This window comes from Crinia signifera, chromosome 6 (assembly GCF_055691185.1).
Source record: "Crinia signifera chromosome 6, ASM5569118v1, whole genome shotgun sequence".
NCBI lineage: Eukaryota > Metazoa > Chordata > Amphibia > Anura > Myobatrachidae > Crinia > Crinia signifera.
The window spans coordinates 280745486-280773335 of NC_139222.1; the positions used below are offsets into that span (position 1 = coordinate 280745486).

At 48.8% G+C, this 27850-nt stretch overlaps 1 protein-coding gene across 1 annotated transcript; it reads right to left on the reverse strand.

Moving 5' to 3' along the window:
- Nucleotides 1-306: 306 nt before the first annotated feature.
- On the reverse strand, nucleotides 307-27642 carry HABP2 (hyaluronan binding protein 2). Its single transcript, XM_083150243.1, has 13 exons — nucleotides 27557-27642; nucleotides 19455-19501; nucleotides 18556-18636; nucleotides 16197-16304; nucleotides 15786-15902; nucleotides 15292-15408; nucleotides 12909-13080; nucleotides 10558-10652; nucleotides 6457-6745; nucleotides 5815-5957; nucleotides 4116-4250; nucleotides 3103-3242; nucleotides 307-888 (listed from the first exon to the last, which is right to left on the reverse strand). The coding sequence occupies exons 1-13, from the start codon at nucleotides 27640-27642 to the stop codon at nucleotides 724-726; spliced, it is 1695 nt and encodes a 564-aa protein (XP_083006369.1). The 3' UTR covers nucleotides 307-723.
- Nucleotides 27643-27850: the final 208 nt, after the last annotated feature.

Consider the following 27850-nt stretch of genomic DNA (forward strand, 5'->3'; position numbering starts at 1 on the left):
GCTTTAAAAAAAACTGGAGATTTCTTCCCAAATCTCTCACTTTTTGAATCTCTCATCCTATTAAATTTCACCCAATGTATCTGCAACATGGGTGAAGTATATGGGGGGGGGGAGTATATGGAAGGGGTTCTGTATGATGTGGGAGGGGCATAAGCTGTATGTATAGTTTCATCAGTCAATAAACAATGGGAGAGTATCTTGTGTCACTCAGAATGACCCATCACGGCCACCGTACTGAAAGACGATACCCCCTTTTATGACTGTAATGTGACGAGGTGTAATCACTAATATTCACAGTAATTTTATTAGAAACAGAAGATTTTTATTTGTAGTAATTGATATAGTTTTAGGACTGTTTTTAAATTCTCTAATTATAGCACTAATTCCGCAGATTAACCGGGCCCCGAACATAATCTGATACAGGGGCCCCAGTTCTGCGATAAATTATCCTTTTACGCACATTATATTCGCCAGCGCTGGCTGCATTGTATATATGACTGGCGAGCTTCATGTCTGTTGTATGATGTGACATTATTCCCAGTGATATACATCGGACACAACATAAGGGAACCAGTCACAGCCCTGACCCCCAGTAACCTGCTATAGATACACAGATGGGGTAGATGGGCACGTAAGGGACAGTACTGGGTCTGTATATGTGGCCGTGTTATCAGGTGACCTGGTACATTGTATACAATCCGGTCCATACTCGCAGTGCCGGCTCTAGGGAAACAGTTTCATCTTATTTTCAATCCATGGGACAAATCTGAAGACGTTTGTGTAAACCCCCGGCTTGTCCTTAACGCCGCACTTCTCTCCCCAGCTAACCACGCCGGCCACTTGTATCACTCCACTGTGGTCACAGGCCAGCGGGCCGCCAGAATCACCCTAGAACAAGAAGAAGCCGTCAGGCAATATCCAGCGGAGCATTACCTGTACCCTATAGGCCAAACCGGTCCTCGAGATCAACCAACAGTTCACGTTTTCCAGACCACTTGACTGGTACACAGGTGTAGTCATTACTAACTGTCACATTCCCAAGATCACCTAGCTGGTGCACAGGTGTAGTCATTACTAACTGTCACATTCCCCAGATCACCTAGCTGGTACACAGGTGTAGTCATTACTAACTGTCACATTCCCCATATCACCTAGCTGGGGCACAGGTGTAGTCATTACTAACTGTCACATTCCCCAGATCACCTAGCTGGGGCACAGGTGTAGTCATTACTAACTGTCACATTCCCCAGATCACCTAGCTGGTGCACAGGTGCAGTCATTACTAAATGTCACATTCCCCAGATCACCTAGCTGGTGCACAGCTGTAGTCATTACTAACTGTCACATTTCCCAGATCACCTAGCTGGTGCACAGGTGTAGTCATTACTAACTGTCACATTCCCCAGATCACCTAGCTGGTACACAGGTGTAGTCATTACTAACTGTCACATTCCCCAGATCATCTAGCTGGTGCACAGGTGTAGTCATTACTAACTGTCACATTCCCCAGATCACCTAGCTGGTGCACAGGTGCAGTCCTTACTAACTGTCACATTTTTCAGACCACCTAGCTGGGACACAGGTGTAGTCATTACTACCTGACACATTCCTTAGACAACGTAGCTGGGACACAGGTGTAGTCATTACTAACTGTCACATTCCCCAGATCACCTAGCTGGGGCACAGGTGTAGTCATTACTAACTGTCACATTCCCCAGATCACCTAGCTGGTGCACAGGTGCAGTCATTACTAAATGTCACATTCCCCAGATCACCTAGCTGGGGCACAGGTGTAGTCATTACTAACTGTCATATTCCCCAGACCACCTAGCTGGTGCACAGGTGCAGTCATTACTAACTGTCACATTTCCCAGACCACCTAGCTGGTGCACAGGTGCAGTCATTACTAACTGTCACATTCCCCAGACCACCTAGCTGGTGCACAGGTGCAGTCATTACTAACTGTCACATTTCCCAGACCACCTAGCTGGTGCACAGGTGCAGTCATTACTAACTGTCACATTTCCCAGACCACCTAGCTGGTGCACAGGTGCAGTCATTACTAACTGTCACATTCCCCAGACCACCTAGCTGGTGCACAGGTGCAGTCATTACTAACTGTCACATTTCCCAGACCACCTAGCTGGTGCACAGGTGCAGTCATTACTAACTGTCACATTCCCCAGACCCCCTTAATGGTGCACAAGTGTAGTTATTACTGTCACATTTCCCAGATCACCTAGCTGGTGCACAGGTGCAGTCCTTACTGTCACATTTTTCAGACCACCTAGCTGGGACACAGGTGTAGTCATTACTAACTGACACATTCCTTAGACAACGTAGCTGGGACACAGGTGTAGTCATTACTAACTGACACATTCCTTAGACAACGTAGCTGTGTACATGTGTTGTCATTACTAACTGTCACATTCCCTAGATCACATAGCTGGTGCACAGGTGCAGTCATTACTAACTGTCACATTCCCCAGACCCCCTTAATGGTGCACAAGAGTAGTTATTACTAACTGTCATTTTCCTAACCGACACATTCTACATATCCTTAGGTGGGCTGGAAACATGGTAGATCCCATGGACTGGTCCGGCCACCCCTGCTATAGACGGACACTTTGTTATTGTCACCCAATCAGCTTCTGTTATTTTACAGGCTGCGTTATAAAACATGAACCATTCAGCTTCTTTGTCTCTCCAAGATTCAAAAAAATCTCCCCCGGGCAGGTCAGTATCAGCACCAATAACTACATACCTGTCACCATTGGAGGAGTGGCCATGCTGCTATGGAGTTGTGACCACACCCATGGGGGCGTGGCTTATGCTCATAAAGTGACCAGTTTGGTCATATAAGTCTTTGGCTTTGAGATCTGGGCTTGGGGCACTTAGGCAGCGCCCATAATACATTGAGGGACTGAGTGAAGTTGGCAGTTGGTGGTAACCACAGGCATATATGGCGGCCAAATCTGCGTATCACAGGTAATTCCTCTCTGGCTGTTTTAGGGCCATGATAAAAGAAAGTTGGCACAGTTACAAGTATGCCCTCTAAGTGTCATGGGCGGGCTCTTCAAGGGAAGAGATGATGCCACCCACCTGACAGCTGTCCACGCCCCCTTCGGGGACTCCGGCGCAGATCATACTGCTGTCAATCAGTTTCCCATAAGATGCGGTATCGGAACAGTTGGCGTCCGGGATCACCTGGACGGTGGCATCAAGCATCTGAGCCGTGTATCCTGTAATACAGAGAGATGAGGGATCTGTCTGCCCCCAGTGACTTGCCACCAGTATGAAGCCGGGGCTGCAGCGGATACAAAATTCCAACAGAAGAGCCACACCCACCCCAAACGCTACCACACATCCCTGGCCGGGACCCAATGGCGGACGGTGGCTCTTTTGTTTTAGCATGGTTTGCTAATCTGAGAAGTTGCCGCTGCAAGTAGATAACCACCGCCCAGACAGAAAGAGAAAATGGCACTTGTAAATTTATGACAGAATTGCAGATCGCTAGCTAATCGCTATCCACTTTCACATCCATACGCGATTGCCGAAATATTGAAGAGACTTTGCCATCTGTGCAAATGTCAGTAACTCTGAGGCTTCCAGTAATCTGAATCTGATATAAACTGAACGAAGACAGAGCAGACGTCACAGGGTTACCCTGAATACGCCTGCGCAATCCCTGAAAATGGCCGGTTATCGCTCCCAAGCGCCGGCTTCCTGTCAGCCAACCTCTGGCCACATTGCGTCCCGATCCATACACATTTTCCCATTGCGCCTGCAGAGTTACTGACCCTGTACTTGTCCTTTATTGTATTCAGCTGTAGACACCATTTCCTGTGTATTTATGTGCTCTGTAACTGGGCGCTGCGGATCTCTTGTGGCGCAATATAAATAATAATAACAGAAGGGGTGATGGCATTTCTGTGCTGCGATCGCAGGACCCGTTCGGCACATTCTCACTACGGGTTCTGCGTGCGCGGTTTCCCAACCATCGCAAAACTGCGGGTTGGATCATATAAGCGACGCAATCATCTCTGCGTCACGTCCTATGTGTGGGAAATCCAGACGCCTGAGTGTGAATAACAGACAGCAGATTAGTGACGCACCTATTTCCGTCATCCCCCAGCCAGATATTAGGCACATTTTCCCCGGCGAGACCTCGTGGTCCGGTAAGCACGCCGTCTTCACGTACTGCGTCTCTCTCGCGCACTTTCCGTTCACTCTCTTTAGTTTCATAAGAGCTGCAACAAGGAGGAAACACACAGTGATGAGGACGCTCTTCCTATCTGAGAGCTCAGCGCCAGGAGGCCGCGCTGTCTGACGCTGCAGGTGACGGGGCTGGTTCTGAGGCCAGGGCAGCCGAGAGGTATGCTGGGCCCCGGTGACATTTTGGAGGTGTGGCCTATTTGCGAGAGGTGTGGCCACATCCTGCGATGAGGCCACACCCCCAAAACTTTTAGGGGCTTGAAAACACAGTCTAAAGTCAAGGGGGGAGTGTTATTGTTGCCCCCCCAGCTGGAGCGGCAGAACATACCTACCTCACACAGTCCGTGAGACGCTAATGCTGAGTCTGCTGTACGTGTGTGCTCTTGAAGCTGCCCGGGAGGGACGGAGGGGGAAGGGGGGGGGGGGGGGTGGTCAGACCAGGGCCCTCCAGCAAGCCTGGGCCCTGGTCTTGGCGGCCCTGTCTGAGGCGGGAGCAAAGTAAGAGAAAAAAGGAGGGATCAGCGCAGAGCAAGACGTGCATGGCCGACGTCTGTGGGGCTCATTCCATCTCACTATTGGATATCTCCCAGGGAGGATTATGGTGGTGGGCCCGCTTATGGGTCTGATTCAGAGGCTCACACCAATAGAGGCTATGTGACTCAGAATCAGGCCCATTGTGACGCATCGTTCCCCGGTTCCACTGAGAAGTGAGCTTGTGTCCCGAGGCGGTGATCCCCGCCAAAGGAGTCTGGTGGTGAATTATTAAAGATCGGAGGCCAGATGTACTAAGCATGAAAAGTGATAAAATAGAGAGTGATAAACAACCAGCTAATCAGCTGCTAACTGCCACGTCACAAGATGTGTTTGAAAAATGACATGTAGGAGCTGATTGGCTGGAGGTTCATCTCTCTTCAAGGCACATGGTTAGCTAGGAAGATATTCTGCTTCTGTGCCTCTTGGGCTTCCGTATACCCGGTCTTGCTTAGGGGCGGAGTGGGATGGAAAACCACACCGGGAAATGTCTGAAAGCAGCCCTCATGGAGGCGGGGTCTGTTAAAGGGGCGGGATCCCTACTCAGAGTGCCCTCCCTCCACATGATGCACAACAACGTGAACCTAGATTTATTGTGTCATCCCCCGAGCCAGGTATTCTCCTACATTATGGGGGTGATTCTAGTCACCACGTTCCCCTTCGCTGTAGAAATAAATTGGTGGTCGGCGCCCATCGAATGTTTTCCTCCCCACGCGCAAGTTGCGAATGGATGCTAAACATCCATTTGCACGCGTGCGGGGAAACTCGGCGTACGAGTGGAATTTGCAGCTTTGCGACTCAACCAGAATAAGGCCCAATGTTCCTGGTTGCTAGGAACATAAGTTTAGATGCATTAAATCATGGAGAGAGATCAAGTTGAGAATTTAAGAGTCAGTCAACTCTTACTTATCATGTTTCTGTCTGTGTTTGAAAATGACAGTTAGGAGCTGATTTATCGTTCTCCCAAGTTTTCATAAATCTGCCAGTTTAAGAAAATCTCCTCTGGGGGCCCTCTTATAACTTTGTCTTATCGGAACCGGTTATCTATAGAAGGGTCCCGCCACTTACCAACGTCATTGTGTAAACTATTGGTTCGCTCCCTGTAACTTTCATGCATAATTATCTTCTCTACTGCAAACACTTGCTCAGGGGTCTCCACCTTCCGCAGGTCCACTTTACCCAGCAGCACCTTCCAGAGGCTTGGCAGCGGCCTAGGACACAAGACCCTTGTTACAGATTGTATTGCAGTATACACTGTTCCCATACACTGTGTTCCCCCATATGCCGCTCCCAGGACCAGATGTAGCATTGGCCACAGTAGGCTGCTGCCATGGGCCTCCAGAACTGAGGGGAGGCTTCTCCAGCGTAATGCAAATATTTTCATTTACATCTCCGAATTAGCACAGATTAATGACAGGGGGAGTGAGAAAACGAGGCGGGGATGATAAAGCATCTGGCTCGGGTTCTCCACATAGCAATATACAAGCCAAATAATTAAAGTTTTCTTAAGGTGGCAAAGCCACTTTAACAATAAGTTGCAATCCCGCACTGAGACCCTCCCCCTGTTTACCACTCCCTCTAGTGGCATATGCAAGTATGGCAGGAAAAGTGATCAGCCATTGTCGGAGACGGATGGGGTGCCCACTTTGCTGTACATGGAGGGGCAGGGGATCTCCCAAAACATTGCAGGATGCTTTGTAGGATACTCACAGCGGCTTTACACAATGGGCAGCGGTCAGAATCCAACACTCAGCAATTAAGACCCCCCCACAGAGATGGCCGGCAGGATATGGTGGCACGGAAGACTTTAGCTGCAGTGATGCCAACCACGGGTGTTTGCCAGGCTGTACCCTCTTCCCACCAATAATCCTTCGGCGGGTGTCATTCGCCAGCTCTCTGACGCCGCATGTGGAAAATGAAGTGTCCGCTTTGGCCGTTGTGCTGGGTTGGGCCGTGGATTTGGCCACTTTCATAGTCACGGTTACATTAGGATGTGATGCTGGGAGACAGGAAAAATAACCAGGTTATTGTCTGTATATCTGAGGATGATAAAACACTAGTAGGTCTTATCTTTCTTATAAAGAACTACAAGTTCCAGCTGTACCCGGCCTGAGCAGAGGACGTGGCTGATAGATCATCCTGGCTGGCATGGTACTACAGCATGTGAGGACTCAGATGGGGGAACTGGCATCATAAAGGCTACATACCTGGCATCTCAGCCCTGGCAGCGGTAGTGCTGTGCCAGCACAGGGCATGTACCAGAGCCCATCACTGCCAGTTCTCGCTGGGCCTTATGCCTACCAGTCAAAGTGAGTCAGTGGTGGTGGGGGACCGTGGTGGTGGGGGTCGGTGGTGGTGGGGACAGTGAAGATGGAGGTCTGTGGTGGTGGGGGTCAGTGGTAGTGGGGGGACAGTGGTGGTGGGGGACAGTGTTGATGGAGGTCTGTGGTGGTGGGGGTCACTACAGGCTGTGTATGCGCCAGCCAGCCAATTCTGAGGCTTTTTTTCTGGAATCATGGAATAGAATGAAGTCTTTGAACTGACCGCTGGAATTGGTTGCTATGGGCAACAGCTCCACTTTATTGCTTTCAAAGGTTTGCTACCTCCCCCACCCGAATAACCTACAGGAAAGAAAAAACCATAGATGACAACACTTCCAGAATGGCCAGGAGGCTCCCGACAATCGGGTGCCACTTCCGCCCCCTGGAAAAGTGGGCAAGTATCCCAGAGCCCTGAAAAGTGATCTTCCTGGTGAGTGACGACGCGTTTCGTTGAGTTATTGCAGCCACACCCCCACTGTACAATCCTTTTAATCTGGGCATTGCCTTGCTGGGGGCGTGGTCACAATGATGGCTGTGGCCCCAGCCACAACCCCCTGCACGACCCCCCTTTTACCCCCCCCCCACACACTGGCCTCCCACTGTGCCCCCTCCGGGATAGAATAGCCTTCAAAGTTAATATATAGACATTGCCCATAGCAACCAATTACCTTCTAACTGTCATCGTATAGCCTTTGCTAGATATTTATAGCTAGAAAATGGTTGCTAAGGGCGACTTCTCCATGCCGGCCATCCCTTTAAAATAATCTCTTATATATTTGGCTACATCTGTCACTCAAAGTGTGTCTGGAGCTATAACGCTGGGTGGAGCCTCTGACTCACATGACAGAGAACCATCCCAGTGAGCCCACAGACAGTGCCAGACACCCTCTGCCTTTCCATGTTACACAGCAAAGACACAGCTACTCACCAGACACACCAGGTGAGCGCCTCACACCTCCATACCTCCCAACATGACCCTCTCCAGGAGGGACAGAATGCTCTGTTTGTGGACTTCCATCTTAATTATGATTGTCATTACCTGTCATTTTAAACAGGGTAATTGATAAGAAAGGTGTTTAAGCACAGGTGATGGTAATCCATAAATTAAGAAGAAAGTCCAGAAACAGAGCAATGTGTCCCTCCTGGAGAGGGTCATGTTGGGTATGCACCTCCCTCCTCCCCCCCCCCCCCCATTCACGGCATCTCCACGATTAAATGGCACATGCAAAACACTGACATGGCTATGGTCGACAATGAAAAAGGTTGACAAGATTTATTTTTTCCACTTTTTCAATGTTTTCATATTCATTCTCATGTGTCCGACATGGACACCAATGAAGTGCCACACTTATGTCAACATTTACATGTGTTGACCTTTCTGTGTTGATTTTTTTCTTTGTGGTGATTCGCGGCACCCCCCGCGACCCCCCTCCTGCGATTTGCAGCACACCCCCGCAATTCGCGGCACCCCCGGTGACTCCCGCGATTCGCGGCCCCACCCTGTGACACCCCCCCTCCTGTAATTCGCGGCACCCCGCGACCCCCCCTCCCACGATTCGCGCCAACCCCCTGGGCCCCCCTCCCGCGGTTCACGGTGCCCCCCACGACCCCCCTACCACGATTCCCCACCCCTGACCCCCCCCTCCTGTCATTGCGGCAACCCCCCGCCCCCGCGACCCACCCTCCCGCGATTCACTGCAACCCCCCGCGCCCCCCCATCCAACGATTCGCGGCACCCACACCCCCCCCGCGACCCCCTCCCCTCCCGCAATTCACGGCATCCACCCACGACCCCTCCTCCCGTGATTCGCGGACACCCCTCACCTCCTCCTCCCCACCCCTGCGCATGATTCACGGCAACCCCAGGATTAAATGGCACATGCAAAACACTGGCACGGGCTATGGTCGACAATGAAAAAGGTTGACATTAGTTTTTGAAGATTTATTTTTCTTTTTTTGAATGTTTCCATATTCATTCTCATGTGTTGACATGGACACCGATGAAGTGCCACACTGCCATATTTACATGTGTTGAACTTTCTGTGTTGATTTTTTCTTGGAGCAATTTTTTCCAGTGACAACTATGAACTATGTGCACGTCAACCTACACATCATCAACCAATCTTTGTATAATATATAACACCTGTTCTGTTTTACTGTAGGTGTTTTAAGTCAGACCTTTTACTGCTACTATTACTGTTTATGTAAATGTATTCTGAATGACAGCAACATCCTACCATCCTTCTACAAGAATATATAACCAACTAGGTGATTCATCGCGCCCCGTGCCCCCCCTCCCGCAATTCACGGACCCCCTGCGCACCCCCCTCCCGCGATTCGCAACCCCCCCTCGCGCAATTCACGCCCCCTCCCACGCTTTGCGGACCCCCGCCCTCTCCCGCGATTCGCCGACACCTGCGCCCCCTCCCTCCCTTGATTCACGGACCCCCCGCGCCCCTCCCGCAATTCACGGCATCCCTAAGCCCCTCTTTAGTCCCCCGTATACTCACACACCCCTATCACTACCCAGCTTCCTGCTCTCCTGAACCGTAACTTCCACCACTGGGGAGTCGCTGATGCTGTTTTGCCCACATGCCCCTATCATGCCTCATAGCCCAGCCTCCTGCTCTCATGCACCCGAACTCCCACCCAGTAGGAGGAGACACTGACTAAGGGCCACCATCCTGTACTCCTGTACTGCCACGCTGGACCCTCACCCACTGGCAGAAGCTGCACAGTATCTCCCACCCTCCTCTTTAGTCCCCCTTATGCCCACACACCCCTATCACTACCCAGCCTCCTGTTTTCCTGTGTCGTGACCTCCGCCAGTGGGGAGCCGCTGACTCAGAAACACCCTACTATACTATTGCACACACACACCTAAACAACATGCACACACAGCCCCCCCCCCCACACCCACAAATGTCACTGTACCATCCACACTATCAATGTACATCTTACTCTGTAACCGCTTTTTAATTAAACAAAACAATACACACCCCCTTCCACATCATATGCTCTCTATTTAACACATTTCACCTATACTGTAACTCAAGTTGCAATACAGGCATCTTACATACAATTCTAACCATCTTTCTCATATACAAATGTTCACTAACGACGGTGTGAAGAGCGCCCGTAAGGCGCGATGAATCACCTAGTGCTAGCATTAATTAGGCAGATTGCGCGGCGGTCTGATTTAACACAGCAGCGATTAGGACAAGTCCCCATCTCTTATCTTAATTAATTACAGAAACTTAAAATAATAGTGTCATAATTAAAGGGTTTAGCAGCTTCCGAATAGCCGGTATTCCTGGTAGGAACGTGACACCAGCTGAGGAACCACAGACATTACAATAAAGTATTTTAGACTTCTTTAATTAGGAATATAAGGAGCAGAGTACAGACATGACTGGTGCACGCTGGGTAATCCCACACGGCCCAGCTGGCCGCGCCCGCTGAGAACGCTGAGACTTGGAGCGGTACTTACTCTTTGCACAATCCGGAACATCACAAAGGTTCCACCTCAGATTGCCGTCCTCATTCATATAGTAACACCAAGGCTTCTCGGCGCCATCTGGATTTCTGAGGGAAGGAAGCGGAGATTAGAGCAGTAATTGGGAGGCGCAGATGAGCCCCTCACTCAGTTACAATGTGATTCCGTTTTCATGTCGGGACTCTGGAGAACATTAAAAGTCAATTAAATATTTCTCCAAAGGACCATTAAGGGATCTTAATAGGGAAAAATGTAAATATGGGACTTTCTATATAACGTTTTACTCCGGTTTAACGGAATGTAACGGAAAAGTATTTTAAATTTTCGGTACTTCCTCATCTTTGCGACCACCGCTACACCAGTTACGTTAGGAGCTGCAGCACCATTGTCCCCCCGCTTTACTAGCCACAACTATACTAAAGGTAGTAGATGGTGGCGTGGATCACAGGAGGGTGGCGTTGACCCAGGACGGTGGCGTGGATCCAGGGTGGTGGTGCCGCCGTACAGTACCTAAGTTCCGTAGTGTAAGCGGTGGCCGCAAAGGTGAGAAAGTAGCAAAATAAATGTATTTTGTTAAAATTTGACTTTAATCTTTCCAGAATATCCCTCGATGTTCCAGAATCATGATTCCAAACTGCTTTCCTGCAATACACCTACCCTAAGACATCTGCCCCGTAGTACACCTACCCTGACACATCTGCCCCGTAGTACACCTACCCTGACACATCTGCCCCGTAGTACACCTACCCTGAGACATCTGCCCAGTAATACACCTGCCCTGAGAGACCTGCCCCGTAGTACACCTACCCTGACACATCTGCCCCGTAATACACCTACCCTGACACATCTGCCCCGTAGTACACCTACCCTGAGACATCTGCCCAGTAATACACCTGCCCTGACACATCTGCCCAGTAATACACCTGCCCTGACACATCTGCCCAGTAATACACCTGCCCTGAGAGATCTGCCCCGTAATACACCTACCCTGAGACATCTGCCCCGTAATACACCTACCCTGAGACATCTGCCCCGTAATACACCTACCCTGAGACATTTGCCCCGTAATACACCTACCCTGACACATCTGCCCAGTAGTACACCTACCCTGACACATCTGCCCCGTAATACACCTACCCTGAGACATCTGCCCAGTAATACACCTACTCTGACACATCTGCCCCGTAATACACCTACCCTGACACATCTGCCCCGTAATACACCTACCCTGACACACCTGCCCCGTAATACACCTACCCTGAGACATCTGCCCAGTAATACACCTACCCTGAGACATCTGCTCAGTAATACACCTTCATACAGTTAGTCATGCATCTCCTCTTAATATGGGCTCCTTTCTGCCTCTAACAACATACATACAGATAGTGGTAGATGCTCAATTAGTTCAGATATACCAATCAGGTGCATGAGGGAGCGGTTAATACTGAGTAAGTAAAAAGTACATTGTTTCCTCCAGCTCACTGAATTGTATTAGTAACCAATCTTGAACACTACATGATAATAGAATTCAGAGATATTGGTTACATATACCTGCGCAGGTGTATGATATCCACCCAAGCCACGTCAAGGCTTCTCTGTATATTGGGGGTCCCTAGCGCTATATCTAGGTGCAGGGTGCGCCACCCCAAAAACTATCATAAGCCAGAAAGCCCAGTGTGTCATGCCAGTGAGATACTATAGTGTTAATAAATATTAGTGATAGGAAGCCAAAGCTATGTATAAAGAGAGAGATAAAATAAAAAAAATGAAATGTAATTAAAATGAGAGATAGTGTTAGTGAGTAAAAAGTGTTAATAGAATGTAAGGGTGTGCTGCAGTAAAGCCACCCAGCCCAACCAGTCCAGGGGCACCGCACCCCACACCACCGTTACCCTAAATTGGGTCTACAATTAACCAGCAAGGAGCCACATGATAATGGCTCCTTACTTGGTATATCTGAACTAAGAGACACCTACCTTGGAGCAACCCCAGACTACTCCATGTGGCATATAAGGACCTGCATCTCCGCCTAATACAAGCCCCTCTCTGCCTCTCACAACATACATACAGATAGTGGTAGATGCTCAATTAGTTCAGTAATACCACTCAGGTGCATGAGGGAGGGGTTAATACTGAGTAAGTACCCATAGAGAGCTGTAATATATGTTCTGTTAAATGCTGAATTCTAATTGTGCTATAGCGTAATAGGAGGATTTACATCACAGGAGAGGAAATATGTTTCCCTCGTTAATGAACAGATAATTGGTCTCGCTTACTACTGAATATCATTTGCCAAGCGCTGAATAATTGAGCTGTAACATATGGCGTCTGAGGCATTTATTTACCGGCAGAAGTTGTGCTCGCCAATTCCGTGCTCCCATATCTCAGGGATGAAGGCGCTGACGCTTTCCCTAATCAGCTGATAAGAGTCCCAGGGCAGGCAGCTGTATTTATCCTCGGTGTAGCTGACATAACCACGGTAGCGGAATCCATTTTTCCTGTAGCAGTCATGTGACGCTGGGGGTGGACATTGTGTTACCGTAGATTGTTATGAATAATCTTATAATAATGAGAATGAGAGAGAGAGAGAGAGAGAGAGAGAGAGAGAGAGAGAGAGGGGAGAGGAGAGAGAGCGTATGGTATAAACAGAGAGACATGGCGCATGGTTCAAGTTCAAAAAGGAATGCCATGCATACTGTTGTACTCTATAACAAGTCAAACTGGTACAAACATATACTATGCCCTGCTCAGCGTAGTTGGTGTAAAACAATGGTGGCCAATCCTGTCCTCAAGATCTACCAACGGTGCATATTTTCCAGGCAACCTGTGGATCTATAGTAGGAATGAATGCAGCAGGTTTTAAAATGTGACAGTTAGTAATGACTACAGCTGTGCACCAGATAGGTAACCTGGAAAATGAGGACTGTTGGTAGGTCTCTACACCAGGCCACCCCTGGTGTAGAAGCTCTTGACAAAACCACCTCATATTCAGAGGGGGGAGATTAAGAGGATCCAAATCATCAAGGACAGGATTGTGTGTGGGACTTGTGATGATGTTACTTGTGCACTTTATTCCATGAGAAGGAACTATCTGGTTGAGAGGGACCACCAAACCTGATGAACAAATTCAGGGGTTTGCAAAGCAATCACCAAAGGTCTGACCTGGCCAAGCGGGCAAAGGTCCTTTGTGTCACTGGTGCCATTATCACATGCTCACCTCCTTGACTCGATTGTCTGATGCTGATGATGACCTTGAAGTCATGGAGTTTGAAGTCTTCTTTTCCCAGTGAAATGGAAGAGTTCTGTGATACCCCACTCAAGGGTGACCTATGTCTCATGTTGGCCAATATGTCTGACCTTCTTCCAAGGAATTGTCTCGTGACCTCAAGTCTTTCTTTGCCATCAGTGATTGATTCACCCTCTCAGATGCACCCTCCACCACCAAGGCCATTCTGGGTGTGGGGCCACCATGCGGTAGGTTAAGGATGCCCTGTTCTAGCCCTCTATGGCAACTGATCTACAGCAGGGTATTTCTGCTTGTGCCTCCTGGAATGCTTTACCAAGAAACTCCTTGAGTTTCTTGACCTCTGTTGGTCCATCGTTGCTATCTGCACATGGCATTACACCTGCTGGGCTCCAAACATGAGCAGCTGTAAAATCAGGTCTGAATCAGGTGATATGTTTGAACCTGATGTTGGGAATGATGTTACATGTGCAACGAGACAGAAGGGACTGAGAAGGAAATAGAGGTCCATCGCTCAGAGTGTGCCTCAAATCCAGAAGCACTATAGACACGCCAAGGCCACCTCTAGAACATTTATCCAGCATGTGCTTTGTATAACGTACTGCCCTTTCTGCCAGTCCATTGGACAGCTGGTGACGTGAAATGTCCCATTCAATGGGGAAAGTCTGGAACTCATTGGTGAATTCCAGACTTTACCCAGTATCTAAAGACACAGTTCCACTGACACCAGTGGCTATGGACCATAGTTCGTCTGACGGAAGCCTACAATGGCAAGCCATTGATTAACACCCTGCCATTTCCTGGCCATTGGGAGGGATAATGTCAGCGGCCTTCTTCCCCCTACGACCATCGCAATGCTGAGTGCTCAGGACTTACTCGGCGCTGCAAATAGAGAGGGGGAAATCCAGTTGTTTTGAATGGTTTTCCCCTCGCATGATCGCATTCCCAGCCGTGCACATTGGCAGTGTTTATATGATCGTTGGGCTCCGAAATCCCACAGCCCAGCGATCAAGTCTGAGCGGGGCCCATGTATGTTGCCCCAGCTGGATTCAGTATGAAATCCCGGCGGTCGGGATCCCGGCGTTCAAAATCCCGACTGCCGAAATCCCGACAAGGGGGGGACGTGGATCGCCCCCCCCCTTGCGGGCTCGCTGCACTCGCCACGCAGCGGGCCCGGTTCCTCGCTACGCTCGGCACGCTAATTTATTCTCCCTCCAGGGGTGTCGTGGACACCCACGGAGGGAGAAAGTTTCGGGATTTCGGCGGTCGGGATTCCAGCGCCGGGATTCTGAACGCCGGGATCCCGAACGCCGGGATTTAAACTGCATCCCGCCCCAGCTGATGCGTCCTCCTCTGAATCCCTCCCTATTTGGGGATTTTATAATGATATCCTGAATTATAGACAGCTGAATAACATATATATATATATATATATATATATATATATATATACACATACACACACACACACACACAGTATATACCTATCTGACACAATGTCCCTCTGTAGTTCTTTGCACAGGAACATTCAAATGTGTTGTTCGGCTTCACCAGGCAGGTACCTCCGTTTCTACAAGGGTTGCGGGTGCACACGGTTTCCACTGCCACAAAAGAGAATGACAACAATAACGTTTATGAGGGTAATTCCAGAACAGAAATGTAAATGTAGACACAAGATTCTCAGTCTGAGTCGTGGGCGCACACCCCCATCTGACTCTCCCTGCGTAACGGACTGACTGAAATATATTCCACATTGTTACAAAAATACTACATAGAAAAGGTCGACAGGTACAAAGGCGGCATGGAAACGGTTGACACAAAATTTGTCGACACAACCATACTGTATGTAAGCCACTTTAGTTCTTCACTCACCACAAGGGGGGAAATTTACTAAGATGAGACTTCTATTCAGAAACTACGTCTTATTTATTTAGCAAATGTAGTCAATTTCCCAGATAGTGTCAGATCAGCCTCTTACCTGCGCCACACGTGGGCCCGTGGTGCGGGTAGGAACAGCGGCACCTGTGGTGCGGCGCAGATTTTCTCAGAACACACTCTCCTGCGTCACACGTATCTTTCGTACAATGAATAATCTCTTTATCCAGCAGAATATAAAGACATAAAGTTTAGCATTATGAAATAGCATACAAGGTGTAATCCCAATGTCATGTAAAGTGGCCACACAGGTATATACTGTATACTGTATATTAGCACTGTGTTATTTTACTGGGAAATGGGTAAAGCAGCCGTGGAGAAACTTCTAAGGGAAACGGAAAGATATAAGAAGAGTAAAAGGTTCTGGAGCGGCCCCTGGGCCAGTGATACCCAATCATTTATGGCCGATCAGCCCACAGGTCAGCATCCAATGGGTTTATATTATGTCACTTACCCTTCTCGCAGTGTACTCCGGTGAAGAAAGCACTGCAGCGACACACGTAACCCGTCCGCGTATGTACACACGTTCCGTGGTTGAAACAGGGCCGGGACTTGCATAGGTCTGGAGGGCAGATACTGTATGTTACTGTTACAGCGGGAAACCAATGCAGCAGCGACACCGTATATTCCAGGCGGTTTTATTTGTAAGTACATGTAACCTGCGTTACAGTATATGGGGTGCCGGACGGCTCCCCGACAGTCATTACTCCAACGTCGGAATCCCGACTGCTCCCTCGTGGGGGTCCTCGACCCCCATAGAGGGAGAATAAAATAGGTGGCAAGCGCAGCTCGCCACCGTGCCCGCAGTGTGGGGAGAGCAGCGAGCCTGCAAGGGGCTTCATTGCGCTCCCCCCGCTGTGCAGTTGGGATACCGACGTCGGAGAAATGACTGTCGGAACTGTCATACCACACCCCAGTATATGTGGGTGTTTCTGTATCACAGTATATGCGGGGTGTTCCTGTATCACAGTATATGCGGGGTGTTCCTGTATCACAGTATATGTGGGGTGTTCCAGTATCACAGTATATGTGGGGTGTTTCAGTATCACAGTATATGTGGGGTGTTCCTGTATCACAGTATATGTGGGGTGTTCCTGTATCACAGTATATGTGGGGTGTTCCTGTATCACAGTATATGTGGGGTGTTCCTGTATCACAGTATATGTGGGGTGTTCCTGTATCACAGTATATGTGGGGTGTTCCAGTATCACAGTATATGTGGGGTGTTCCAGTATCACAGTATATGTGGGGTGTTCCTGTATCACAGTATATGTGGGGTGTTCCAGTATCACAGTATATGTGGGGTGTTCCAGTATCACAGTATATGTGGGGTGTTCCTGTATCACAGTATATGTGGGGTGTTCCAGTATCACAGTATATGTGGGGTGTTCCTGTATCACAGTATATGTGGGGTGTTCCTGTATCACAGTATATGTGGGGTGTTCCAGTATCACAGTATATGTGGGGTGTTCCAGTATCACAGTATATGTGGGGTGTTCCAGTATCACAGTATATGTGGGGTGTTCCAGTATCACAGTATATGTGGGGTGTTCCAGTATCACAGTATATGTGGGGTGTTCCTGTATCACAGTATATGTGGGGTGTTCCAGTATCACAGTATATGTGGGGTGTTCCAGTATCACAGTATATGTGGGGTGTTCCTGTATCACAGTATATGTGGGGTGTTCCTGTATCACAGTATATGTGGGGTGTTCCAGTATCACAGTATATGTGGGTGTTCCTGTATCATGGGTGTTCCATGGGTGTGATGTGGGTGTTCAATGGGTATGATGTGGGTGTTCCATGGGAGTGATGTGGGTGTTCCATGGGTGTGATGTGGGTGTTCCATGGGAGTGATGTGGGTGTTCCATGGGAGTGATGTGGGTGTTCCATGGGAGTGATGTGGGTGTTCCATGGGAGTGTTGTGGGTGTTCCATGGGAGTGATGTGGATATTCCATGGGAGTGATGTGGATATTCCATGGGAGTGATGTGGGTGTTCCATGGGTGTGATGTGGGTGTTCCATGGGAGTGATGTGGGTGTTCCATGGGAGTGATGTGGGTGTTCCATGGGAGTGACGCGGGTGTTCCATGGGAGTGATGTGGGTGTTCCATGGGAGTGATGTGGGTGTTCCATGGGTGTGATGTGGGGTTCCATGGGAGTGATGTGGGTGTTCCATTGGAGTGATGTGGGTGTTCCATGGGAGTGATGTGGGTGTTCCATGGGTGTGATGTGGGTGTTCCATGGGTGTGATGTGGGTTTTTCATGGGAGTGATGTGGGTGTTCCATGGGTGTGATGAGGGTGTTCCATGGGAATGATGTGGGTGCTCCATGGGAGTGATGTGGGTGTTCCAGGGGAGTGATGTGGGTGTTCCATGGGAGTGATGTGGGTGTTCCATGGGTGTGATGTGGGTGTTCCATGGAAGTGATGTGAGTGTTCCATGGGTGTGATGTGGGTGTTCCATGGGAGTGATGTGGGTGTTCCATAGGTGTGATGTGGGTGTTCCATGGGAGTGACGCGGGTGTTCCATAGGTGTGATGTGGGTGTTCCATGGGAGTGTTGTGGGTGTTCCATGGGAGTGACGCGGGTGTTCCATAGGTGTGATGTAGGCTTGTCATGGTAGTCATGTGACGCGGTTGTGTCATGGCAGTGACCATAGCGCTCCCACCCACCACTCGCAGGGGCACATCATGTGCTCAGGGGAAGGGGGTGGCAGAGGCACAGGGCACGCTGAAGCTTTGCATCGGGGATGCCCACTGTGCACGCCATAAACCATCAGGCCATAACGGATTGTCATAGAGAGACCAATATACCCTCAGTGGCATCGGAGAGGTCGAGGCTCTTCGTTAATAAAGTCTTCACACCGTGAATTATTAGACCTTCCAGCACTGATTCTGTACAAGGGAAAGAAGATAAATATCAGAACCAGCACCAGGCACATTGGGGTCACACGTCCTGACTGTCAGTCACATTTATAGTGATATCGGGGAGGGACGGAGATATATTAACACCTTATCGACCCCAGGTCACACTCAGGGCAGGGTGCTGTGATATCATGGCCTTAGCGCCCCCATTATACATATAAGTGGATGTGGCCGGTGGCAGCTCCAGAGGCGGGGCTAAATCGCAGACCAAAATTCAAATAGCGGATCCAAGCCAACTACCATCCCAACCGCTACCAAACATCAAAGGCCAGGACTCACTGGCAGTTGGTGCTTCTCCCCTATTTGAATTTTGGATTATGCTGCAGCCCCAACTCTGGTGCCGCCACTGTAGATCAAGGGGAGGAGCCTCACAAGCGTTCTTGGAAAGCAGGCAGCTATGAGATCCCCCATACATTTATGTGGCCCCACACCATATAATCATTATACAGCAAGTCTTATTTCAATGCTGATGTTTTTAGGGACAGGTTGTTATATAGTATGGCAGATACATGAGTTATATATATGCACTATTATGCTAGGGGGTTATATGATAAAAATGTATAAAGGGATTATTAAAAAAAGAAAAAAAAAACAACCACAACCATAATAACAATAACAACAATACAACATAAACACAATACTTCCTATATTCACACAGGCCCCAATACACCTTTCTGGAGGCTTCCTCACAGGGACCCCTGCATTTCTAAGGGGCCCCTGGATTTGGCGGGATGCTTGGCAGATGCAGGTTTTTGGATTATGTAAGAGTGAAAATAAATGATATTTACCATGTTTACTTTTATGATATGGAAGCTGTGGAGAGAAGAAACCGTGTTACACCCGGAGATTCCCCAATGGCTGCCACAGATGTATCAAAGCATTGAGGAAGATACCAAGCAGTGACCTTTTATACCACTTTCAGGGGTGAATTTATGAAGCTTGGAGAAGTGTTATCTATCCCCATAAAGAACGTTATGAGCAAGGTGATAATGGTTCAGCCAATCAGCTACAATATGTAAATTGAAAGGTAAGAGCTGATTGGCTGAACCATTATCACCTTGCTCATAACGTTCTTTATGGGGATAGATAACACTTCTCCAAGCTTCATAAATTCACCCCTCAGACAGGAGCCCGCCCCTGGGAAAGTGGGTGTGGCCTTGTGAAATGAGTGTGGCCTCTTCAGAAAAGGGGGAGTGGTCTCTAATACAGGCATTTAAACAGCGCTGGTTAGACAGACAACTACATATAGAGCCCCTCTCATTCAGCTCCAGCGCTCACCAGAATGCCCCCCGCTGGCGAGCGCTGGCTGAGAGGGACTACATCTAACTGGGACGCCTGAAAATGGGGCAGAGCTACAGTGATGGTGGACATGGCCTTGGGTATATGGGACGTAGCCTTGGGTATATGGGACGTGGCCTTGGGTATATGGGACATAGCCTTGGGTATATGGGACGTGCATACAAGACATTACACTCGGATCACATAGACATAGATTATACAAATAATGATACACATATAGATTTCACTGAACATGCTGGTGGAGTCCTTCGTATTCTCATCTCACGTTACAAAGTGCCATATACAGAAATGTAAGGGGGTGAAGGGCGAGGAAGACAAGTGACCAGATATATCACCAAACGTACCAGTTCCCTGCACCCTTCCCCCCGGGGATTGCACCCCCCCTTGCAGTCACCCCCCTTGCACAGCCCTAGATAAATGATGAGCAAGTCCCATCAAAGACACTTCTATATACAGTAGGTGCCGTGACCTGTAAACCAGCCCCCCAGCAGCACAGTGCGCCCCCCTGTTACCCCATTACTTACGGTCTCAGACAATGGGGTGAACGACAGGAGAGATACAGAAAGCACCAGAAGGACTGCGCAGCAGCTCATGGTCCCATACAGCAGAGTCACAGGTCCTTGGCCCGGCACAGAGTCTGACTTAGCTAATGCAGGTGAGCCCACCCCCAACTCCCATACATTAGTAAACAGAGCTACACGTGGGGGGAGGGAGAGAGGGGCACTGGCCCTTTGGACTGAGCACACAACTCATACTCCCAGACTGTACAGCGAGTTTGTCTCCTGTTCCTGCTGGGAAATCTATAAATTATCATTGGGCGGATAAAGAGATAAATATAAATATCAGAGTATAAAGGGCCTGATACAGCAAGATGTGCTAGGCATCGGTCGTTCGCTGATTAACAAACCGTGAAACTCCACCTGGCCGAACGTCGTCGTCCCCCCACCGCCGAATCCCCTCAGTACCATGCGAGGAGATGTCTGCGAATTCATCCCCCCGCACTGGGCCCAAGGGGAGAGGACGCATTCGATGGTCGCTGACAAAAACTGCACTGAAATACCGTTTAAAGACCTGCGGTGTGAAAGGGGTTTAGCTGGCAGACCCGTCAAAAGCCAGTTTTGGATTCTGAAAGCAGCATAAGTTTTAGTGTAGATTTATAAGGTACCACAGTGCCCCTAGTGCTGACAGTGGGCATAACAGGGCATTCATAAACTAGGTACATATTGGAAAATACATGCATCGGTGATGCTGATGGCTGGAAGCTGCAAGACCTACTTTTTGCTGCCGCCGTCCCGTTTGCCGCTGAGTGACTGCTGCTACAATTACAGGTAGCGGCACACAGCAGCCGTCCTGGTCTTCTGCTCCCTCAACCCCCTCCCACCCTTTCCGTATTGAAACGTGTAAGAAAAAAGCAGCCAGTATTTACCCTGCACAGAAACAATATAACTGTAATGGACCATACATACAGGGTGATTACAGCCCCATTTCTAAGTGATCTGACTAGATCTCTGAGAAATGAAAGACGGATCGCTCCGTGTGTATGGCCGCTGGCGTCACAATGTGCGCTCCTGCACGTCGCCATCGCCTGACTTCGTGCAGTATAAATCTAGTCATTGCCCGTGTTCTCTCTCCAGAAAACACTGGCCGTGTCAACATCCGGGTAAAAAAACAGGAAAAAAAAAAACATGTCGAACTTTTGACCATTGACCTAACCCATGTCGACCTAACACATGTGTTGACCTAGACCCCGTCAACCTTGACCCATGTCAACCTAGTCCCTTGTTGACCTAGACCCCTGTCGACTTTGGCCCATGTCGACCTAGACCCCTGTCAACCTTCCTGCATGTCGACCCGACGGTGTCGACCGTCCTATGGTTGACCAAACAATCCCAACCCCTTTTTTTTAGTGGGTTTGGTGCGTTGGATGTAACTGCAGCTTAGTAACTACAGCTACTGTATTCGTACACATGCAGTACCTGAAACAATAATGAAATAGCAAGCATTGGAAAATGGCTGTCCTCCATCGATTTTGATTAATCCAACGGATTTTATATTGCCTATAAATGGCCAATAAAACACCAAAAGACAACAATTTAAGTAAAACACTCCCTGTAATTTATATCCGTGATGCTGGTAATAATCCAGAAAACATGTAAGGCACAGCCATAACAATGTCACCTGTCTGACTGTTTACATCCACTGGAGGGCAGTATTGTACCAGATAAACACCCCAGGTGACTGCACCTGTTCTGTACAAGCCTTTGATAGAAATGCTTCTGAGAACGGAATTCAGATTTACCAATAAGTCCTCTTTCAAAACCACAGGCAGCGGCTGTTGGGGAATGTGCTGGGAATGTTACACCTGTAATGTGCATGGTTTAGCTAAATAACTTTCTCCAGCAGGGACGCAAGGCTGGGAGGGAGATATTAATTACCAAATTATTATTGTTATGTTGTTATTATTATGGTTAAATCATTTGGTAATTAATATTCTTCCCCCCCCCCTCCCCGTTTCTGTGTGCAGGGCCGCCAAGAGAAATTCTGGGCCCCGGTACAACAACTTCCTGGGGCCCCCACAGACAGAGCTCCCCGCACACTCTGCGGACCCGTTGTTACGCCACTGCTTCCAAGGTGGATACAGGGACAAAAATTGACACCGTAATGCCTATTACACATGTGACACACCCATTACATATTATACCACGTCATAATGGTCATTTACACATCATGCCATACACCGTAATACCTATTACATATTTTACCACATGCCATAATGCCCATTACATGTTATTCCACACACCGTAATGCTCATTGCATATTAGGGGGTCAACATGCTCTTTGCCATGGGATTAACGTGCTCTGCTAGGGGTTATATGCTCTGCATGGGGTTTACATGCTCTGCCAGGGGTTAACATGCTCGTTGCCATGGAGTTACATGCTCATTGCCATGGGTTACATTCTTTGCCAGGGGTTAACATTCTCTGCCAGGGGTTACATGCTGACCTCCAGAGTCGGATGTGAGCCCCAGCAGCCTGCTGGGAGGCAGCAGATACAGAACAACCAGCCACCCACCTTCCACCTTGGAACACAGTGACCTGGACATGGGTGGGGAACCAGGTCTGGAATTGCTGGGCTGGAGACATGGCACCAGGACCGGCTGCTGCTGGTGGCGGTTGGGATGGGAATGTGGGGAGCGGGGCGGGCTGGATTCTACGGAGTGGGTGGTACTCCCGCGGGAGGTGGCCTCTCTCTGACCCAGCTCCTCCCAGCACCCAGGGACTACCTACCCTATGTATCCTCCTGTCGCCGAGCCCAGGGTCGGCGCTGCCCGCTCAGCAGAGGATGCAAAGCAGGTAGGCGCCGGGCAGGAGAGGCGCCACTGTCCCTGCTCTGCATCCCCTGCTGTCTCTGAGACTGCCGGCTGCTGCTGCGTCTGTCACACTGCAGGGCACGCAGCAGCGCCGGAGGCACAGAGTTCCCTCCAGGCTGGCTCATAAACATCAGGGCAGCAGTTCCAGTACGTACTAAAAGGGGCGGGGCTACACGGATGGAGGGGGCGGGGCTACACGGACGGAGGGGGCGGGGCTATGATGGAGCAAGACTGAAGAGAGACACAGGAGAGGCTGAGCTGCCAGGACAGCAGAATAAAGTGTGAGTGTAATAATGTTGGCAAATGGTGTGGGCACGTGTATAGGCAGGCAGCATTACCAATGTCAGCAACTGGTGTGAGCATGTGTGTAGGCAGCATTACTAATGTCGGCAACTGATGTGGGGATGTTTATATATAGGTAGTGCTACTAATGTCGGCAACTGGTGTGAGCATGTGTGTAGGAAGCATTACCAATGTCAGCAACTGGTGTGAGCATGTGTGTAGGCAGCATTACTAATGTCGGCAACTGATGTGGGGATGTTTATATATAGGTAGTGCTACTAATGTCGGCAACTGGTGTGAGCATGTGTGTAGACAGCGCTACTAATGTCAGCAACTGGTGTGGGCACATGTATAGTCAGCGCTATTAATGTCGGCAACTGGTGTGGGCACGTGTACTATACTGCTACTAATGTCGGCAACTGCTGTGGGCATGTGTGTAGACAGCGCTACTAATGTCAGCAACTGGTGTGGGCACATGTATAGTCAGCGCTATTAATGTCGGCAACTGGTGTGGGCACGTGTACTATACTGCTACTAATGTCGGCAACTGGTGTGGGCATGTGTGTAGACAGCGCTACTAATGTCAGCAACTGGTGTGGGCACATGTATAGTCAGCGCTATTAATGTCGGCAACTGGTGTGGGCACGTGTACTATACTGCTACTAATGTCGGCAACTGCTGTGGGCATGTGTGTAGACAGCGCTACTAATGTCAGCAACTGGTGTGGGCACATGTATAGTCAGCGCTATTAATGTCGGCAACTGGTGTGGGCACGTGTACTATACTGCTACTAATGTCGGCAACTGCTGTGGGCATGTGGATAGTTAGCGCTACTAATGTCGGCAACTGCTGTGGGCACATGTATAGTCAGCGCTATTAATGTCGGCAACTGGTGTGGGCACGTGTATAGTCAGCGCTACTAATGTCGGCAACTGCTGTGGACACGTGTATAGTTAGCGCTACTAATGTCGGCAACTTCTGTGGGCACGTGTAAAGTCAGCACTACTAATGTCGGCAACTGGTGTGGGCACGTGTATAGTCAGCGCTACTAATGTCGGCAACTGGTGTGAGCATGTGTGTAGACAGAGCTAGTGATGTCGGCAACTGGTGTGGGCACGTGTATAGGCAGTGCTACTGCTGTTGGCAACTGGTGTGGGTATATGGTTACACAGTGCTACTAAGGTTGGCAACTGGTGTGAGCACTACGTATAAGCAGAGCATATGTTTACACAGTAGCGCCTTGAGTCCTGTTGGAGAAAGTGCGCTATATAAATTCTACTTACTTACAGTGCTACTAATGTCGGCAACTGGTGTGGGCATATGGTTACACAGTGCTACTAATGTTGGCAACTGGTGTGAGCACTACGTATAAGCAGAGCAACTACTTTTGGCAACTGGTGTGGGCATTCTGAATAAGCAGCCCTTCAAATGTGGGTATATCCAGGAGTATTCGGAGCATTATGTGTAGCATAATGTGTGTCAATATCATATGGGCATTATGGTGCTTGGCATATTTTGTAAGGAGAATTACGGTGTGTGGCATAATGTGTAATGGGCATTATGGTGTGCTGCATATTGTGTAAGGGGCATCATGATGTGTGACAATGTATAATGTGTAATGGGCATTACTTTATTTATAATGTGCCTTACTGTGTGTGGTATAATGTGTAATGGGCATTGAGGTGTGAAGCATAATGTGTTATGGGGATTACAGTGTAATTGGTACTTTTATGTGACGATGCCCATTCCCCATAAAGCTACGCGCCTACATTTTTGTGCGCTCCTACGGCGCAAACTCTCCCTGTTTTTTGAACTCATGGCACCAAAATGGCTAGTTACAGCTGTGTAAGGTGAATAATATTGTGCTACTATGTGGTGTAATTTGGAGTGGGAGTACATATGTGTGGCCATTCCCCTTCCTTGAGAGATCACACATTTTTCTTTTGGTGTGCGCTGTCCCTTTGTAAAGCTTGGGTGGGCGCAAATTTATAGTTTGCAGGAGGGCGCCGAACCCCCTAGCACCAGCCCTGGCCGAGCCTCTGTAAACTCCCAAGTCACATGGCTGGCTTTCAGCAGGCCCTGGAGTTGGAGAGGGGAACGACACAGAAGGACCTCTGTGATGCTGCTGCCCCCACGCCAGCCCACATCCGCCCTCCCAATGCTGCCGCTGAACAGCTGACTCTGGCGCACTCAGACCCGGCGCACTCACCACTAAACTATACCTCCCCCCCCCCCCCAGCAACCCTGTGTGTGTGTACTGTGTACTATACCTCCCAGCGTGACCCATTCCAGGAGGGACACACAGTGCTCCGCCCCTGAACCTCCCTCTTAATGTATGATTACAATCACCTGTGCTGAGCAGGTTTGAAAGGCGTTTCAACACAGGTGACGACAATTATTATTATTATTATAATTTTATTTATAAGGCGCCACAAGTGTTTCGCAGCGCCGTACAAAGGAACAATACAGGGAAACAAAACTTGGCATAACATTGAATAAATAACAAAAATACAGTACAAATAAAGAGCGCCACAGATCAATACACATTACAGCTTGGATATAAGTAGTGAGGACTCAATCAACATACAACTAGAGGCTTGAGGCCAATGATGGAGAGGAGTATGCAGATGAAGATGGTCACTGAGTGTTGGAGTAAAGGAGAGCTGTGAGTGAAATGTGAAGAGAAGTGGGCTTTGACAACAGGAGGGAAGAGGGCCCTACTCGGAGGAGCTTACAATCTAGTAGGAAGGGGAGACAGACAGATTACAAGAGGTGCAATCATACATTAACCCTTTGAGTGCCGAGGGAATTTGTCAAAATAGGTGTGAACATTGCCAAGCAAACCTGTTTAATTCATCGTAATGACCGGTAATGTTACCTTATATAGGAAATATAATCTTTTTTTACACATTTTTTTATTTGAATTTATATAACAACTGTGAGCGATGCTGGTATTTTTAGTGGATGTTATGAACATCTCTCACAGAGATGTTGACACACAAAGGGTTAAGAGGGAAGTCCAAGGACAGAACATTGTATCATTCCTGGAGAGGTAGGGATGCCAATCCGGGGGCATTTTTTCAATCCTGGGATTAACATCCCTAATAATAAAAAATGCCCTGGCCGCTAGGGTGACCAACTCATCCCTTTAATCCGGGACACATATTAATTACACAGGCTCTGTGGATGGCTTTCACCTGGTTTTAAACTGCCACACCTCAAGACTCCATTTCACCTGGTTTTAAACTGCCACAGAACCTGTGTAATTAATATGTGTCCCGGATTAAAGGGATGAGTTGGTCACCCTAGCGCATGCGCAGTCGCTGATTCCGATCCCGGGATTGGCCACCCTATAGAGAGGGTACTGTTGGAAGGTATGGTACTGTATACACATTGTTGCAGAACACAGGAGTGTTTTATCAGTGACACAAGTCAATGACATGCAGTGTTGTATGGACAAATCCAGGGTTGGACCGGTCCACCGGAAGACAGGGGAATCCCTGGTGGGCCTCAATGCCTCCACAGGTGGCAGATTAGGCACTGCGATGATGATTAGTGGGTCAGTTCCTTGGTGCAGAAAGGCCATGGACTGGTGGCTGACATGAGTCCCTATGCTGCATTCCTCCTCCTCCTCGACATTCATTAGGTAGACATGGTCAAAATTTTGACACAAGCAAAAGGTCTACATGGAAAAAGGTTGACAAGAGTTTCTGATTTGTTTTGGGCTACACATGGTTAGCATGGACACTGTATAAGTATATGGCGTAACCTCGCCATACATCATATCCAGCTTGTCATATGTCATATCCAGCTCGTCAAACGTACGTCATATCCAGCTCACCATACGTCATATCCAGCTCATCATACGTCATATCCAGCTCGTCATACTCACCATACGTCATATCCAGCTCATCATACGTCATATCCAGCTCGTCATACGTCATATCCAGCTCGTCATACGTCATAACCAGCTCGTCATACGTCATCTCCAGCTCGCCATATGTCATATCCAGCTCGCCATACATCATATCCAGCTCGCCATACATCATATTCAGCTCGTCATATGTCATATCCAGCTAATCATACGTCATATCCAGCTCGCCATATGTCATATCCAGCTCGCCATACGTCATATCCAACTTGTCATGTCATATCCAGCTCATCATATGTCATATCCAGCTCGTCATATGTCATATCCAGTTCGCCATACGTCATATCCAGCTCTTCATACGT

Coding starts and splice junctions, on each gene's coding strand:
- HABP2 (XM_083150243.1), bottom strand. CDS start 27,642: ATGTATGGCGAGCTGGATATGACATATGGCGAGCTGGAGATGACGTAT. Junction 10,653..12,908: donor GGCGAGCACAACTTCTGCCG/GTAAATAAATGC, acceptor TCCTTCCCTCAG/AAATCCAGATGGCGCCGAGA. Junction 4,251..5,814: donor TAGTTTACACAATGACGTTG/GTAAGTGGCGGG, acceptor TCCTTGTTGCAG/CTCTTATGAAACTAAAGAGA.